Source organism: Morus notabilis, unplaced genomic scaffold, assembly GCF_000414095.1.
Source record: "Morus notabilis unplaced genomic scaffold, ASM41409v2 Scaffold195, whole genome shotgun sequence".
In the NCBI taxonomy this organism is placed as follows: Eukaryota; Viridiplantae; Streptophyta; class Magnoliopsida; order Rosales; family Moraceae; genus Morus; species Morus notabilis.
Genome location: NW_010360717.1, coordinates 432464 through 447316, shown reverse-complemented (window position 1 = coordinate 447316; position 14853 = coordinate 432464). Strand labels below are relative to the sequence as shown.

The following is a 14853-nucleotide window of genomic DNA, read 5'->3' as shown; positions in this document are numbered from 1 at the left end:
TCGGAAGAGGAGGCTCAATCGGTTGCGCAAAAGCCTGGTGTCGTATCCGTTTTCCCCGATCCACTGCTAAAGCTCCACACAACCCACTCGTGGGATTTTCTTAAGCACCAAACTTCTGTGAAGATCGACTCGGTTCCCAAAACCACAGACTCGAATTCTTCTTCCGATGGCTACGACACCATAATCGGCATCTTGGACACCGGCATTTGGCCCGAGTCCACCAGCTTCAACGACAACGGAATAGGCCAAATTCCACCTCGCTGGAATGGGACTTGCACTGAAGGCCATGATTTCAATTCCTCAAACTGTAACAGGTTGACACATTACTCTGCTAATTAAATAACAATAAACGGATTCGAATTTGAAAAAGCATATAAATGAAATCGCTAGAATTAACCAACTATAACAAGCATGGATATAAAAGGGAAAAAAAAAATACTACGACGAAATCTTCCTTTTTCAATTATAAATATGAGGATTCTCATTTGTCTTAAATTTGAATATTAGAAAATTGATTGGCGCGAGATTTTACGGCGGAGATGATAGTGATTCGGACGAGGACCAAACAGCGAGGGACAAGGTGGGCCACGGAACACACGTGGCGTCCACGGCGGCGGGAAGCACCGTCACCGGCGCGTCGTACTACGGCCTGGCGGCGGGGACGGCGAAGGGTGGGTCCCCCAGGTCGAGGATCGCGATGTACAGGGTTTGCACGGAGGACGGGTGTCTGGGATCGGCGATTCTGGCGGCGTTCGACGACGCCATCTCCGACAAGGTCGACGTGCTGTCGCTGTCGCTCGGGTCGCCGGCGGTTTTTCGACCCGATTTGGATAACGATCCGATTGCGATCGGGGCTTTCCATGCGGTGGAGAAGGGGATTACGGTGGTATGCTCCGCAGGGAATGATGGCCCCTCGCCGGCAACGGTTAGCAACGCTGTGCCTTGGATTTTGACCGTTGCTGCTACGACCATTGACCGGGATTTTGAATCCGACGTCGTGCTGGGAGGAGGCAAAGTAGTAAAGGTAATGGACTTTGCTAAACTGGGCCCCTGTTGTAGGCCTTGTGGCCCACCAATTCTTCTTTGTCGCTCCCTCTTAAGCTTTTATTGCGCTTTTCCTTGTCAACCAAATAGACTTTCTGGACTAGAAAAGGTGAAGAACCGATAGTTTTCTACTTTTAAATGTCAATTTTGTATTAAAATTTGCCTATTTTATATTTAATTTAATATAATTTTGATTAGATTTAACAGTTAAAAACTGACCCTACCAATAGAATAAAAGATTATTTTTAACACAGCTTTTTCTTTTTTCCAGACATTAAAATTTAGTAAAATAGAGATAAAATTAGGGAGTTAATTTTTTTTTTTCTCTGATCCCTTAACTAGTTTCTTTAGTTTTGTTTTTATCTTTCTAAAAACAAACATATAAATGTTATAGTATTTATGAAAGGGAATTTTTATGTCTCTATAATAAGGTGGAGTACCTCTAGATTTCCCCAAAAAGGAAAAAAGACAGACGAAGAAGAGCTGATTGATTATATGATTTCTGTGTGAACTTCTTCAGGGAGGAGGCATAAACTTTTCACCCCTCCAAAACTCTCCAGTGTATCCATTGGTACATGCCAAATCTACCAAGAAAAGTGACGCGGACGACAATTCAGCCAGGTGATTGCTTCATAATCGTTTGAATCATGTAATATAGGAGTAGCTCTTTGCATGGATTTTATTTCCTGGTACATTATTAATATATCTTAATCACTCGGCAAAACATACAGCAACTGTCAAGGAGATTCATTGGAAGAAAATGCAGTTAAGGGCAAGATTGTTGTCTGTGAGAGAACCGATGGTTATTCGGTGTATGACAAGAGGGATACAGTAAAGAGTTTGGGAGGACTAGGTGTTGTCATTGTTGATGATGAATCAAGGGCAGTGGCAGAAAATTACAAATCATTTCCAGCCACTGTGATCAGTTCAAAGGACGCTGCAGATATCCTCTCCTATATGAACTCAACCAGGTAAATTTTATGTAAACCAAATGAGTGTCCTAGTATTTGAAGCAAAATCCAAAGCCGAGGATAATAATCTTTTGATGTTTGTGAAGCAACCCGGTTGCAACAATTTTACCAACTGCGACAATGACGGATTATAAGCCAGCACCCGCGGTGGCATATTTCTCATCCAGAGGGCCTTCATACGTTTCACCAAACATTCTCAAGGTATGGCCTTTTCGAAATGATACAATGATTATATTGTTTACCGAGAGAGAGAGAGCATTAATCAAAAGCAAAATCTGAACTGTTTAGTTCTTGTTCTGCAGCCCGATATTGCAGCACCTGGTGTGAACATTCTTGCGGCATGGATTGGCAACAGCGCGGAAGATGCTAATGAAGGCAAAGAACCTTCACTTTTCAATGTGATTTCAGGGACTTCCATGGCGTGTCCACATGTTTCTGGTGTAGTCGCGACCGTCAAATCTGAACACTCCGAATGGAGCCCCTCAGCAATCAAATCAGCAATCATGACAACAGGTTGGAAGCTGATAATGAACTGAGCTATATCTAAACTTGTGTATGCTTAAACTAGTTGTCCGTGACTAATTGCTTCCGATATTTACAGCAAGCCAAACAAACAATTTGAAAGCACCAATTACAACAGAGTCGGGTTCTGCAGCCACAGCCTATGACTATGGAGCAGGGGAGATAACGACAGAGGGGCCATTACAGCCTGGGTTGGTTTATGAAACCACTGTCATTGACTACTTGAACTTCCTCTGCTACATTGGGTTCAATACATCCAAGATTAAAGTCATCTCAAGAACTGTTCCTAGTGGTTTTGCATGCCCTGATAACCCAAGCTCCGAGGAGATATCAAATATCAACTACCCATCAATAGCAATCTCCAACTTCATGGGGACAACAAGCAGGAATATAAGCAGGACTGTCACATATGTCGGGGGAGATGGTGAAACGGTATTCACTGCCACAGTGGAAGCACCAAGTGGCTTAGACGTCAAAGTGATACCAGACAAGCTACGATTCACAAAAAACAATCAAAAGCTGAGCTATCAAGCAATTTTCTCTCGTTCAAGCAAGTCGAATAAAGCCTCATTTGGGACGATTCTGTGGACAAATGGCAAATACAAAGTCCACATTCCTTTTGTTCTAAACAATGAAAGCTAGATACAGCACAAATAAAGAGTCTGTACTATTGTTAGACCACCAAATAATTAATGTAGTTGGTTAGGACGCTGAAGTTGCTATTCCTCTTTCCATATCAAGCTTAAGAGTTCATCACCAAGATTAGAACTCCCACATAAATTCTCACTCAACTACACGAGCTATTCCAATTCTAACCAGCAACATGAAAAACTAAACATGTTGTCAACCATCTAAACTGATCACCCATGGACCACAATGTTTCAGATGGGATAGGAATAGGAACATTTTGGCAGAAAACAATGAACTGCTGCTAACGTTCAAACATTTTGTTTTAAACCAAAATTCATAATCACAACGGGATCAGCAATGCAGGCAACAGCTATCTGTGCCAGCCGTTATTCCCACCTCCCTATTATCCACTACTTTGCTCCTTAATTGTTCCATCTGATTTTCTTTGACCACTCTCAAACAATTGGTAGGCAATAATGGACTTCAACTAACGTATATGCAACTTAAAACTCCAAAGATAACTCCATATACAAAGGGGATTCAATCACCTTGGCAGCATATAACAAGAATTGCTTGCCAATGATAACAATGGTCTTCAAATAAATTATACTAAAAACTCAAAAAGATAACTCCATATACCAAAAAGGTTCAATAACCTTGACATAACAAGAATAGCAATTAATAAAGAACACCATTTACCACATTAACATAAGTAATGAGATCCAGATAACATCATATGTTCCTACATTAGAGAAGACTGGAGGAAGAAGAGATCTTTGGTAACTTGATTAACACAGAAGAGTACCAAGATCTTCAACTGAATAAAGAGGCTTCCCATACCGGAATACAGACATCATCCCGCGACCTCAAACATAAAAGAAAAGGCACAAAAACAATTAAGCACAAAAACAGATTTGTCTATGTAAAAGAGGATAGGAAATATTTCACTCAAAAGCCCATTGGTTTTCCCTGCGAACCTCCTCCTCCTCCTCTGGTGTAAAGTCATTCTTGATGTTGAATGTCTTGCGGATCTCCTCAGGAGTTTTGCCCTTTATCATGTCCGCCACCGTCTGGCAAGTCAGGTCCAGCAAGCTCTTGATATTCAAATAGTTTGCAGCCTACAAGCCAACCATAATATAAAAGGGGCATACTATAAACCACTATCTTTTTTTATTCAAATGGCAAAATCTCACTAATAAACGAGATTACATCTATAAGAAAAATATAATCATAGTTCCCAAAAACCCACACATCATACTAAAATTGAATATAATCAGATAAAGTTTGACCTAATCCCTCCGAGTTCAGTACTTGAACGCCATCGAGTGATAGAATAACATAACCATACAAACGAACACATATATATGATTGAAATTTCACTGGATAACCATACAAACGAACACATATATATGATTGAAATTTCACTGGAATGAAAACCCTAAATTAACGAACCACAGGAATTATGAACGGAAAAAAACAATTTTACTAAAAAAAATAAATTCCAAACTAGCCAATTTCCTCTAAATCAAAGCTAAATCCGATATCTATCTGTTTCAATCTGACGATTATAAGACGCGAAAAGCGAATAGTACGAGAAACAAAATAGAAACCCTAGGAACAAAAATAAAAACCAAACGGAAAAAAGAAACGTGAGCGGAATCGGAACAAAAAGGACGAGAAAAACGAAATCCAAGGAAGAGAAGGAGAAGAAAGGGCTAACCAGGATGAGATCGAAAAGGGTGGCTTGATCGACCTTGACGAAGTCAGCGTCCCAGGCCTTGAGATCGTCGTCGGCGGAGGAGGCGCGGTCGTCGGACTTGGGAGCCTCGACGTGCTTCTTGCAGTACTCGATGACCTTGGACAGGATCTTGCTCGTCACGTTAGGAAGAGGAATCCCGTTGTCGGCGCAGTCGTCCTCGATCATGTGCTTGATCGTCTGAGATTCAAGAGCCACCGCCTCATCGACCTCGAAAGTCTCGCCATCGGAGCTCTTCAGCGTAATCTTTCTGCCTGACGACATCTCTCCTTCAATCTCTTCTGATACCACTGCGACGAGTAGAGAGAGAAGGAAGAAGGGGGATAGGGGTTGAGAAATGAGGAGAGAGAGAGATGGAGCGACCGATAGAGCAATCTAAGGGGTAATGCCGTAATGGGGTACCTAAACCTTTTCTAGTTTTTATTCTATTCGAGAAAACCGAAAAAATGAAAATATTTAAAATATGCTTAAACATGTTACTCGTTCCAAAGCGCTCTGTCGTTCTGCATTTAAAATTTTCTGTCGTTGAGATCTTTAACAAAAAAGAATTGAACCTATAAAATAAAAAATAAAAATAAAAATAAAAATAAAGAAACGAATTCTAGCGTTTTCATCCATGTACACAAATGTCAATATCAAGTTGGTATTTTTCTTCTTTCCATCTGGTGCTTATAATATTTTTTAGTTGTTTGTTCAATTGCTAATTGTTTGTTCTTTCCCTGTTAATTATGTGTTTGAGTAAGTGACAATTTGATTTTTTTTCTTTATTATTTTGACAAATAAAACTCCAAATGTTTAAAAGGCTTGTAGTCCGAGGCTTTACGCTAATTTCCATTAGGTTTAAACGGAATTGATCAGAATCAATTACAATGCATGTGATTTGATATCATAGGGTATATTAGTAAACCCTTGCCTTTTTCTTTCTCCTTGATTTGATCCCGACTGCGGTCATGGTTCCAAATCTCAACTTTGGTCTCGATCCAAACCTCAACCTCGATCCAGTCCTGATTATTGACTCAACTGTGTCTTGGTCTCGTTCTCAACCCCCAACTCGGACCTAATGTTGTACCCCCCGACCACAATCCTAATCTCGATCTTTGATGTTATTTTGAAATATTTGTTAGCATGGTCATCAAGAAAAACTTTTATTTTTAATTACATAACACAGACTAATATAGAATTTTTTTGTAGTGGATATCATAGTACTTATAATTTTTGAATCGTATTAAATTTATGATATATTAATGTTCTCCATACATTATTTTAGAATGATATAGTACAAAATGCTATTATGGCTGGTAAAAGATATAGTTCTCTAATTTAAACGATCAGATCTATATTAAATTTTGTTAATTTTACCTACTTTTTTATACGACTTTAACTTAGATGTGACGTTCAAAAACATGCAAGTACCTATAGGTCCTACAACAATAGATTTTATGAATGTGGCAGACTCACTATTGCATAGCAATTCCTAGAACAAAATGATTGGAGTTCAAGGACAATAAGAATATTATGCAGTAGTAACAAAGAGAAAAATATTTATATGCAGTTCTTGACCAAAAATAAGTCCACAGTCATGTTTGTCAATGCAACGATTAATATCCAGCCAATAAAACACTAGAAGATGGCTTTGACAGGTTTTGTGGATAGTATACCTTTTTATCTTTTTAAAAAAATGATGGTTCAATCGCGCATCCGTACATGAAAATTCAACAAAACAAAACCAAATCCTGTGGTCAATATGTACGTAAGGCTGGAGATGGGGTGTATTTGAACTTTTTAACTGGGGACCTCGCATTACAAAAAGATATTCAACCCAAAGATGGTGATCAAAGTGAACAATTAGACCGAAGCATAAGGGCAGTTGCTCTGGAATTTCCATCCTTTATGTAAGCAACACCAGGCTTTATACTGAACCTCTTTCCTAAGTTCAATTTCACGTAAGATTCAACCTGAAAACGGTCAAAATTTTTGGGACCTTCACTCGTCCCACTGAACCTCATTCCCCATCCAAATGAATCTTCAGAATCATCGGACAAACTCACAGCCCAATTTAGATAATTAAGATCTGAGTTTTTCATCTCGATCCAACCTCCGATCTTAGTGAACTCGTCCATTTTGGACTCTATCATTAGAGCAAAGGATCCAATTGAGACCTTGCATTGGGAGCTTAGTCCCATTGGTAAAACAAATTCTTCAACCATTCTCTCAGGGGCTTCCTGATGCTTGTAACCACCAAAAGAAAGCGTGAGTGGTCCACGATCGGCAGGTTGACGTGATAATTTGGGCACTTGGAGAAGTCCTAGAAGAGAGAGCTTTGTTCCTCTTGGCAGTTGACATAAAACTTGCCCAAATGTGCTGAAGCAATGCTCAATGCTGTGAGAGTCCGGAGGTATTCCCAGTCCAGAAACAAACTGAGCCAATGAAGCAACAACATTTGATTTCTTCACCATTAAGCCAATAGCACTACCATTATGCAAATTCAAAAGGGGCGGTCCAGAAGATGAGATACCTGTAAGGCCCTTTCCCTGCAACAAACAAACTCAAATTCTCAATTAATCAACTGAAAACGAGTGAGAGGTGTTATAAGCAAAAAACCAGGGGAGGAAAAATCAGTGAGAAAACAAATAGGCCATGGTTGAGTTGCTTTTGCATCATATCATCATTATTTATAGAACAATTTTTCAAGCATTAAGCCTGATATGTGGTCGATTAAAGAACAACTTTAAAACAATTCAACACAAGGCTTGCCAGCCATGCCACCAGAGAAATAACCACACGCCTACACTTTATGCTATCACTACCATACAGATTAAATCTTCAAAAGGACCATTGAAACAAGCAAAACACATATATTAAACTACTGCTTTGACATCTTCCAGTCAAGTTCAGATCAAAACTCAAACCTTTTCAAGTTAAGTAAATACATAAAATCACAAGCAATCGACGGTTAATCTTATATATGTCAATTAACCTTAACGTCACAAATATATAGAATTATAATATCTTTCCGATATTATTCTTAACCATCTCCAATGCAATTAAAAGGTGTGAAAATAACATATTTGATGTGTCAATCAATTTTGTGCTCCAATATATACAAATGCTATATTCGTTAGTTGGTCATAATCATTAAGCTTAAAACTTATAAAGGCAAACATTTGATTTCAAAATAATTTGAAAATGGCAATGTTGTAATGATTAAATTAAAAAGTGAATGCAACAATCAATAGCAATCATATGCCAAAACTAGTCATATGCTATAGTTGATGTCAAATTTTACACCAAGTATAATATATACTAAATTTAGTATCAAGAATAGCCATGCATTGGAGAATGGTTTTCTATGCTAAAATTCCAACATTGACACACAAATTTAGCACTACACTAGAGATGCACCGTAACCAAATCCAGGTCACTAACTACAATTAAGTTGATTAGGATTGGTACCTGATGTGAAGGATTTGTGACGATTGCAACATCACTGCATTTCCCTCCCATTGGGATAACAAATGTGGATAGCCAATCACCAGCACTTGCTGTATAAAACACCTTTGCTAGAGAAAGTGAGCTTCCTAAGCCCTCCTCAACCATATTACCCTTGTTCTTTTGACCGCTAACAAACTCGACAACGAGGTTATCATTTTCCCGGACCGTCGTTTCGAAACTGAACCTCAAATCAACTCCGGTTCGGATTCCGGCACGACTCAGCACATCGCAGTCATCATGTTCGACATTATGCCTCATCACCAAAGCCCCCAAGATATCAAATTCCCCTCTGACAACAGTCCCAACTTCCTGGAAAGGACTCCCTTTGGCAGTTTTGTACAGGGAAAGAATTCTCTCTACCTTATCTTGTCTGTCCCGGAGTTTCATCAAATCCGAAAACGCCTCCCGTTGCAACCGCTTCAATATTTCAATCTGAAAAACACATATACCGAAGAATTGTAGGCCCCGTTCTTTTAATAGATTCGAATCACAATTCAACCATTTTGTTAAGGTGTTTTCTCTCAAAACAAATTTTGAATTTCAGTTCAAGTTTTCACTCAAATCTTTAATGAATGAACAGAATTACAAGCGAAGCTGAGTTCAATCGGATTTCGCAGAAAATCAAGGGTTAAAGTGTAGATACCGGATTCCGGCGACCGGAAGTATCACGACGGCGATGAATCAGGCCGTCGAAGAAGTCTTGGCTCCATTTGCCGAAACCTTCGAACTTGTCTGCCACGAATGAAACGGGCTCCATTTCAGGACGGCGAGAGAGAGTTTTGGATAAAATCCTAGAAGTAAGCAGCTCCGAGAAGAAAGACTATGGAGAGGAAACGTGAGAGGAGAAGTATCAATGAAGGAAAGAAACTAGAATGTTGGGTTTAAAAAGCGAGGGCGGGCAAAATCGACGCATTGACCATCCGGAGTCCAGAGAGAGGATTCAGTGGAGGGGTGGGCGAGAGACACTGGCAATCCTTGTTCGGAGACGACATCGTTTTCTTTGTTTTTTTTTTTTTTTTTTTTTCAGTCAATATTATTTTTGACAAGTTTTCAGAAAGTAAGTTAATAAAAAGATTTCCTTAAAAAAAAAAAAAAAACAAAAACAAAAACACTAGTGGAGCTCTTTTTTTCTTTTACCGTTGAATTAATTTTTAAATAAAAAATGAGATAAAAAAAAAGTGGGAAATACTAACGGTGCAAATAGAATAAAGAGTTTGAGAATCCAAGGGGATGATCAGTAGGTTTTTTGAGTGAAAAACTCTAAAAAAGTAACTGAGTTATAACTTTATTCGAATTCATGTTCTTTTAAGTTTGAATTCGAATTTAAGACTAAAACTCGAGTTCAAGTTTCACTTTCAATTCATGTTCAGAAACTCGAACTCAAATTAATGAACAATATTTTTTCTATTCTTAAAAATATTATAACTTTTTCATTTTAATTCTGATTGAGATGCTTTTTTTTTTATGTGTTGACAACGAAAAGACAAATAAAACTCCACCCATATAACCTATTAAAATTTTTCATCAGCATTGAGTTTTTATTAAAATACTATCTAAATACAAATTTAAGTTTTGACTTACTCAAACTCAAACTCAAAAAGATATTTATCTCAAACCATAACTCAAATGTACACAACCAAACACAAACTCAAATTACAACTTCAACTCAAGTTATAACTCAAACTCAACTCAAAATTTACACTCAAGTTACCTGATTAACGCCCAAAAGTGATGTTCACAAGTGGTCAATTGTAGCACAGAAGGGCGGTGTCCACAGAGAGATAACAAAATAACAAGAAAGACTAACAGAATAAGAGCGTTAGAGAAAAGTGAATTAAAGAAAAAGACGAGTTTTTAAGATTTTTGTTGTAAATAAAATAAAAAGGAGGAAATTTGTATGAAGAAAATTCAATAGTAAAAACGGTAAGGTGTCGAGAATCCCTAATGTTTCGTTCACCAATTCAAGTTTTGATTCACAATATAAAAGAATCGAATAAATTAAATCTCTATGTTGACTCCGGAATTATTATTATTACAAGTTATCCAAAATCGACAATATATCAATTTGATAATATTGCAGTAAAAAGACAATTTGCAAAATAATTTGAATAACAAAACAATGCGTGACAGAATTACATAAGAAAAGCGTGACTGAACTTATATAAAAATTGGCACACAATATTTTAAAAAGTAATAGAAAAATAGATGAGATTTAATTCATTAAGATATTAAATTTTACAGCACAAGGAATCAAAACTCTGAATTAGGTCACTCAACAGAAGTTCATCTCTAACCTCACCAAGAGAACTCTAGCCTAGCTTGCAAAACATTCTCACAAGTTCTAGAGAGAAAATATGAGACTGACAGCAATACGACAGAAATTGAATATTCAAAAGCTCTTGAAAACCTTAGGCCAACCTCTCTATTTATAGTGTTCAGAGGTTGCCTGTCAATTAAGGAAATAAATAATACAAATAGAAAATTACAAAAGAAAAGGAAATAAAATAAAATTACACATAAATGAGGAGAAATCATATATTTGATTTGGGGAAGAAATCTGGCCAATTTGCTCTGATTTTGAAGGAGAAATTCGGATTCAGCACCATGGGGACACGTGTCGCAACGTGATTGGCAATGAGGAGAAAACGCGCCACGTGTCACGGGCGGATTGGTTGGAGTGTGCTGGCGCGGGCAGAGTGGAGGACAGCTGCCACGCGCGGAAGAAAGAGGCAGGCTGCTGCTGTCGTACGGGACCCACGTGAGGAAAGCCTTGGACGCGCGCTGACGGTTGCGTGGAAGGAACGCACGCTCTGATTAGCCGCGTGCTGCTGACGCGCGAGGCGCGCGATGGCAAGAAGAAGCGGGCGTGGATTTCCGCGCTGACTGGTGAAGTGGCTTGGCTTGGTGGCTTGACTCGACTTGGCTCCGGGTGGTTGAAAATATGGCTTTAATGGCTTATTTTTGTGTAGCTTTTTATATTACTTTTTATCTGTAAATAATTAAGCAAAAATTAGATAAATTCTAATTAAAAATATTATGAATAAAAATAATAGAATTGCTTAATTAAAGTTTAAATATTTTAATATTATATAAATCAAAAATAGTATTTAAAGTGTATTTTCTTGCACTAATCACACCTAACTCAAAAACGTCAAAAGAACGTGTCCTCAGTAGTGCAATTGTCAAGTCTACGTATTTCTCCACACTCGTATATATTAGTAAGCTGGATCATAAGTCAACATTCGGAGCAAGTATAGTTATTCGGTTGGGCCGAAAAGCCTTTCAAATTCCAACAAAAACTATAACATTTAAAAGAGAAAGAAACCGAAAATACCAGTTAAATAGTAAAAAAATATATATATATATATATATATAGAAAAAATTACATATTTTACATTCTTAAGAACCGACTTACTAAAAGTATATATTTTAAAAAATTCTATCTCTTAATTAGTTTTAGCCCAAAAAGTAAAAATATAAGGGCTAATGTTAAGTGATAGAAATAAAATAAATTCCATTTCAAGAGATATTCTTTAAAATCACTCTCAAAAATATTATTTATATTATTTTATTAAAAAATAAATAATTGTCATTGAATTAATAAAAAGAAAAGAAAAGAATCATAATGACACTTAATCATTTAAAATAGCATAAATATATACGCTTATAGAAATTATAATAAATTATGTACTTTTTTTATTTTAAAAAGAAATAATCACGTTGAAATATACCAATTTATATATATATATATATATATATCTCTTAGAAATAGTAAGAATTGGGTAACTTGCGCCACAAGTTCTCGAACTTTATAATTTTTAGTATTTGAATCCCTATTTTAAAAATTTAGAGATTGTTTTTTTGCATTTTTGAGTTAAGTCGACTTGAGTGATGATCTTCAATTGAGTTTGAGTTATAACTTGAGTTGGAGTTGTAACTTGAGTTTGTGTTTGGATGTGCACATTTGAGTTATGATTTGAATTGAGAATCTATTTGAGTTTGTGTTTAGGTGGGTTAAAACTTAAATTTGTATTTAGATATTATTTTAATAAAAACTCAATGGTGACGAAAAATTTTAATAGGGTACGTGGATGGGGTTTTATTCTTCTTTTCATTGTGAATGCATAGAAAAAAAATCATCTTAATCATAATTAAAACGAAAAAGTTATGACATTTTTAAAAATAGAAAAAATATTGTTCATTAAATTGAGTTCGCCTGTTTAGTTTGATGATTCGAGTTTTTAATTTGAGTTGAGATGTGATTTTATGTGATAGCCTTTTACTATAGTAAAAAAGTTAGATGTGACTGTTTCTGAGAGCCCCGTTCACTTCGCTGATTCGAGTTTTTCTACAGTAAAAAACTCTCACAAACAATCACATCTAACTTTTTTGCTACAGTAATAAGCTCTCACATAAAGTCACATCTCAACTCAAATTCTAAACTCGAATCAGCGAAGTGAACGGGGTAGCAAAACTCGAATTCTAAATTCAAATCGGTGAAATGAACGGATAGACAATAGGATGTTTGGTAGAGGGATTCGTTCCCTGATTCGAATCATGATTCATGGTTCGCTATAGTATTTTCTCTCACAAAAAATTCACGTAAATCAAAAATAATTTGAATAACATGGTTTAAATCTTCCAACCAAACGTCATCTAGATTCTCAAACTCTTTATTCTATTTGCACCGTTAGTATTTCTCACTTTTTTTATCTCATTTTCTATTTAAAAATTAATTCAACGGTAAAAAAAAAGAGCTCCACTAGTGTTTTTGTTTTTGTTTTTTTTAAGGAAATCTTTTTATTAACTTACTTTCTAAAAACTTGTCAAAAATAAAATTGACTGACAAAAAAAAAAAAAAAAAAAAAAAAAAAAAAACAAAGAAAACGGTGTCGTCTCCGAACAAGGATTGCCAGTTTCTCTCACCCTTTTCTAGCCAAAAACACATTTTCGGTTGTCTATGATGGCCTTAATGCATTGTAATCATAACTGTCGCATGTAATTTCATCGTCCTAAATGGAAATTAACCAAAGGGTAGCACCTCCAATTTTACTTTTTACACACGCATTTTTAAACCATCTCTCATTCTATTTGTTACACTCTTTTAAAATTTTAAAAAAATCTCTACAACTAAATTACCATATATTTTATTTTTTACACACATTCTTAAACTACCATCTAAAAATTAATAAATAAAAACCATTTTCAACACAAAAAAAACTTGGTGATTGCTATCTTCCTCCTCTCACGTGCCCAGACCTTTCTCTCAATCTTCTTTATTTTCTTCTCTTTTTCCTTTCATGTCTTCTTAAGATCTCTCTCTGCGTTTATGTTTATGGATTTGTTTGATGCGTTTTTGTTTGTTGTATTATAGGGAGATATGATTGCAAATCTGGCCGGATTTGTTTTTGCGGGTCAGGCTCCTTTTTTTCATTTCTTGGTTTTTCGGTTTTCGGATTTGTTTGATTTTGAATTTCCAAATGCGAATTTGGCTTATATCTGTGCTTTATTGTTAGCGTTCGGAACGTAAATTTTTTTTAAATGGGGTGTGTAATAAGTATTTTTTTTAAAATTATTATTGTCTTTAAAAGTAATTTTATTAATGAATACTTTAATAATAAATAATTTATTAAAAAATGTGTGTAAAAAGTAAAGTAGATGTAAATAAACGCACACTTAACCAAAAAGAATTTGACTAAAGTGCTCGTCAACTCATTCTCATTCCTAGAAGTCTAGAAGATTGTGTCCCTCATGCGTTTGTTTGCCAATAAAGTATGTCTACCCTTATTAATAAGTTATGACCAAACATAAAAGACAACAGATTCTACATGTAAATCCCTATTTATTTATAAAGTAATTCGTGAGTAGAAAATATTTGAGGCATACTATTAGTAATAGAAGAATGGTATCATAATAAATTTTATTGTGGGACTTATCTTCTGTTAATATTGTATAATAACACCATTAATATTGTATAATGGTATCATAACACCATTAATATTGTATAATATTATACAAGGAAAAAATGGTAGAAAACAACATTTCAGAAAGTCAAGCGTAGGAAACTTTTGATAAAAATTTGGAGCAGTAAAATGGTTAAAGGCTTAGTTTAGTAGTGCTGCAGATTTTAAAAAAATTACTTTTAGTTGTGTTGAAGGAATAAGCAGTTGTTATAAAAAGTAGCTAAGTGTTTGGTAAACTATAATTATAGTAACTGTGCTGATTTCAAAATTAGTGTAATAGCATTTGATAAATTATAAAGTTAAATTGCTGTGAATAGTTAAAAATTACGACTATATTATATTATATTATATATAATGACAATATAATATATATTTATTATTATATTTAATATAATAAAAAACTATTATTATATAATATATTATATAATTATGATATAGAATATAATAATATTATTAAAGTAATAATTGAAATAAT

At 35.6% G+C, this 14853-nt stretch overlaps 3 protein-coding genes across 3 annotated transcripts in view; 1 reads left to right on the top strand and 2 right to left on the bottom strand.

Moving 5' to 3' along the window:
- The window catches only part of LOC21399095 (CO(2)-response secreted protease), a 3812-nt gene extending 572 nt beyond the window's left edge, over nt 1–3240 (top strand). The window contains exons 3-9 of the mRNA XM_024165051.1: nt 1–314; nt 508–1024; nt 1565–1665; nt 1776–2015; nt 2102–2216; nt 2318–2528; nt 2617–3240. Coding sequence (XP_024020819.1) covers nt 1–314; nt 508–1024; nt 1565–1665; nt 1776–2015; nt 2102–2216; nt 2318–2528; nt 2617–3179 — 2061 coding nt within the window. The 3' untranslated portion in view covers nt 3180–3240. The remainder of the gene's footprint in view (nt 315–507; nt 1025–1564; nt 1666–1775; nt 2016–2101; nt 2217–2317; nt 2529–2616) is intronic.
- Nucleotides 3241–3839: 599 nt separating this feature from the next.
- On the bottom strand, nt 3840–5336 carry LOC21399094 (SKP1-like protein 1B). The gene is made up of 2 exons (XM_010097246.2): nt 4888–5336; nt 3840–4285 (listed from the first exon to the last, which is right to left on the bottom strand). The coding sequence occupies exons 1-2, from the start codon at nt 5185–5187 to the stop codon at nt 4112–4114; spliced, it is 474 nt and encodes a 157-aa protein (XP_010095548.1). The 5' UTR covers nt 5188–5336; the 3' UTR covers nt 3840–4111.
- A 1153-nt stretch (nt 5337–6489) lies between these two features.
- On the bottom strand, nt 6490–9387 carry LOC21399093. The gene is made up of 3 exons (XM_010097245.2): nt 9059–9387; nt 8377–8847; nt 6490–7454 (listed from the first exon to the last, which is right to left on the bottom strand). The coding sequence occupies exons 1-3, from the start codon at nt 9170–9172 to the stop codon at nt 6756–6758; spliced, it is 1284 nt and encodes a 427-aa protein (XP_010095547.1). The 5' UTR covers nt 9173–9387; the 3' UTR covers nt 6490–6755.
- Between the last annotated feature and the right edge of the window lie 5466 nt (nt 9388–14853).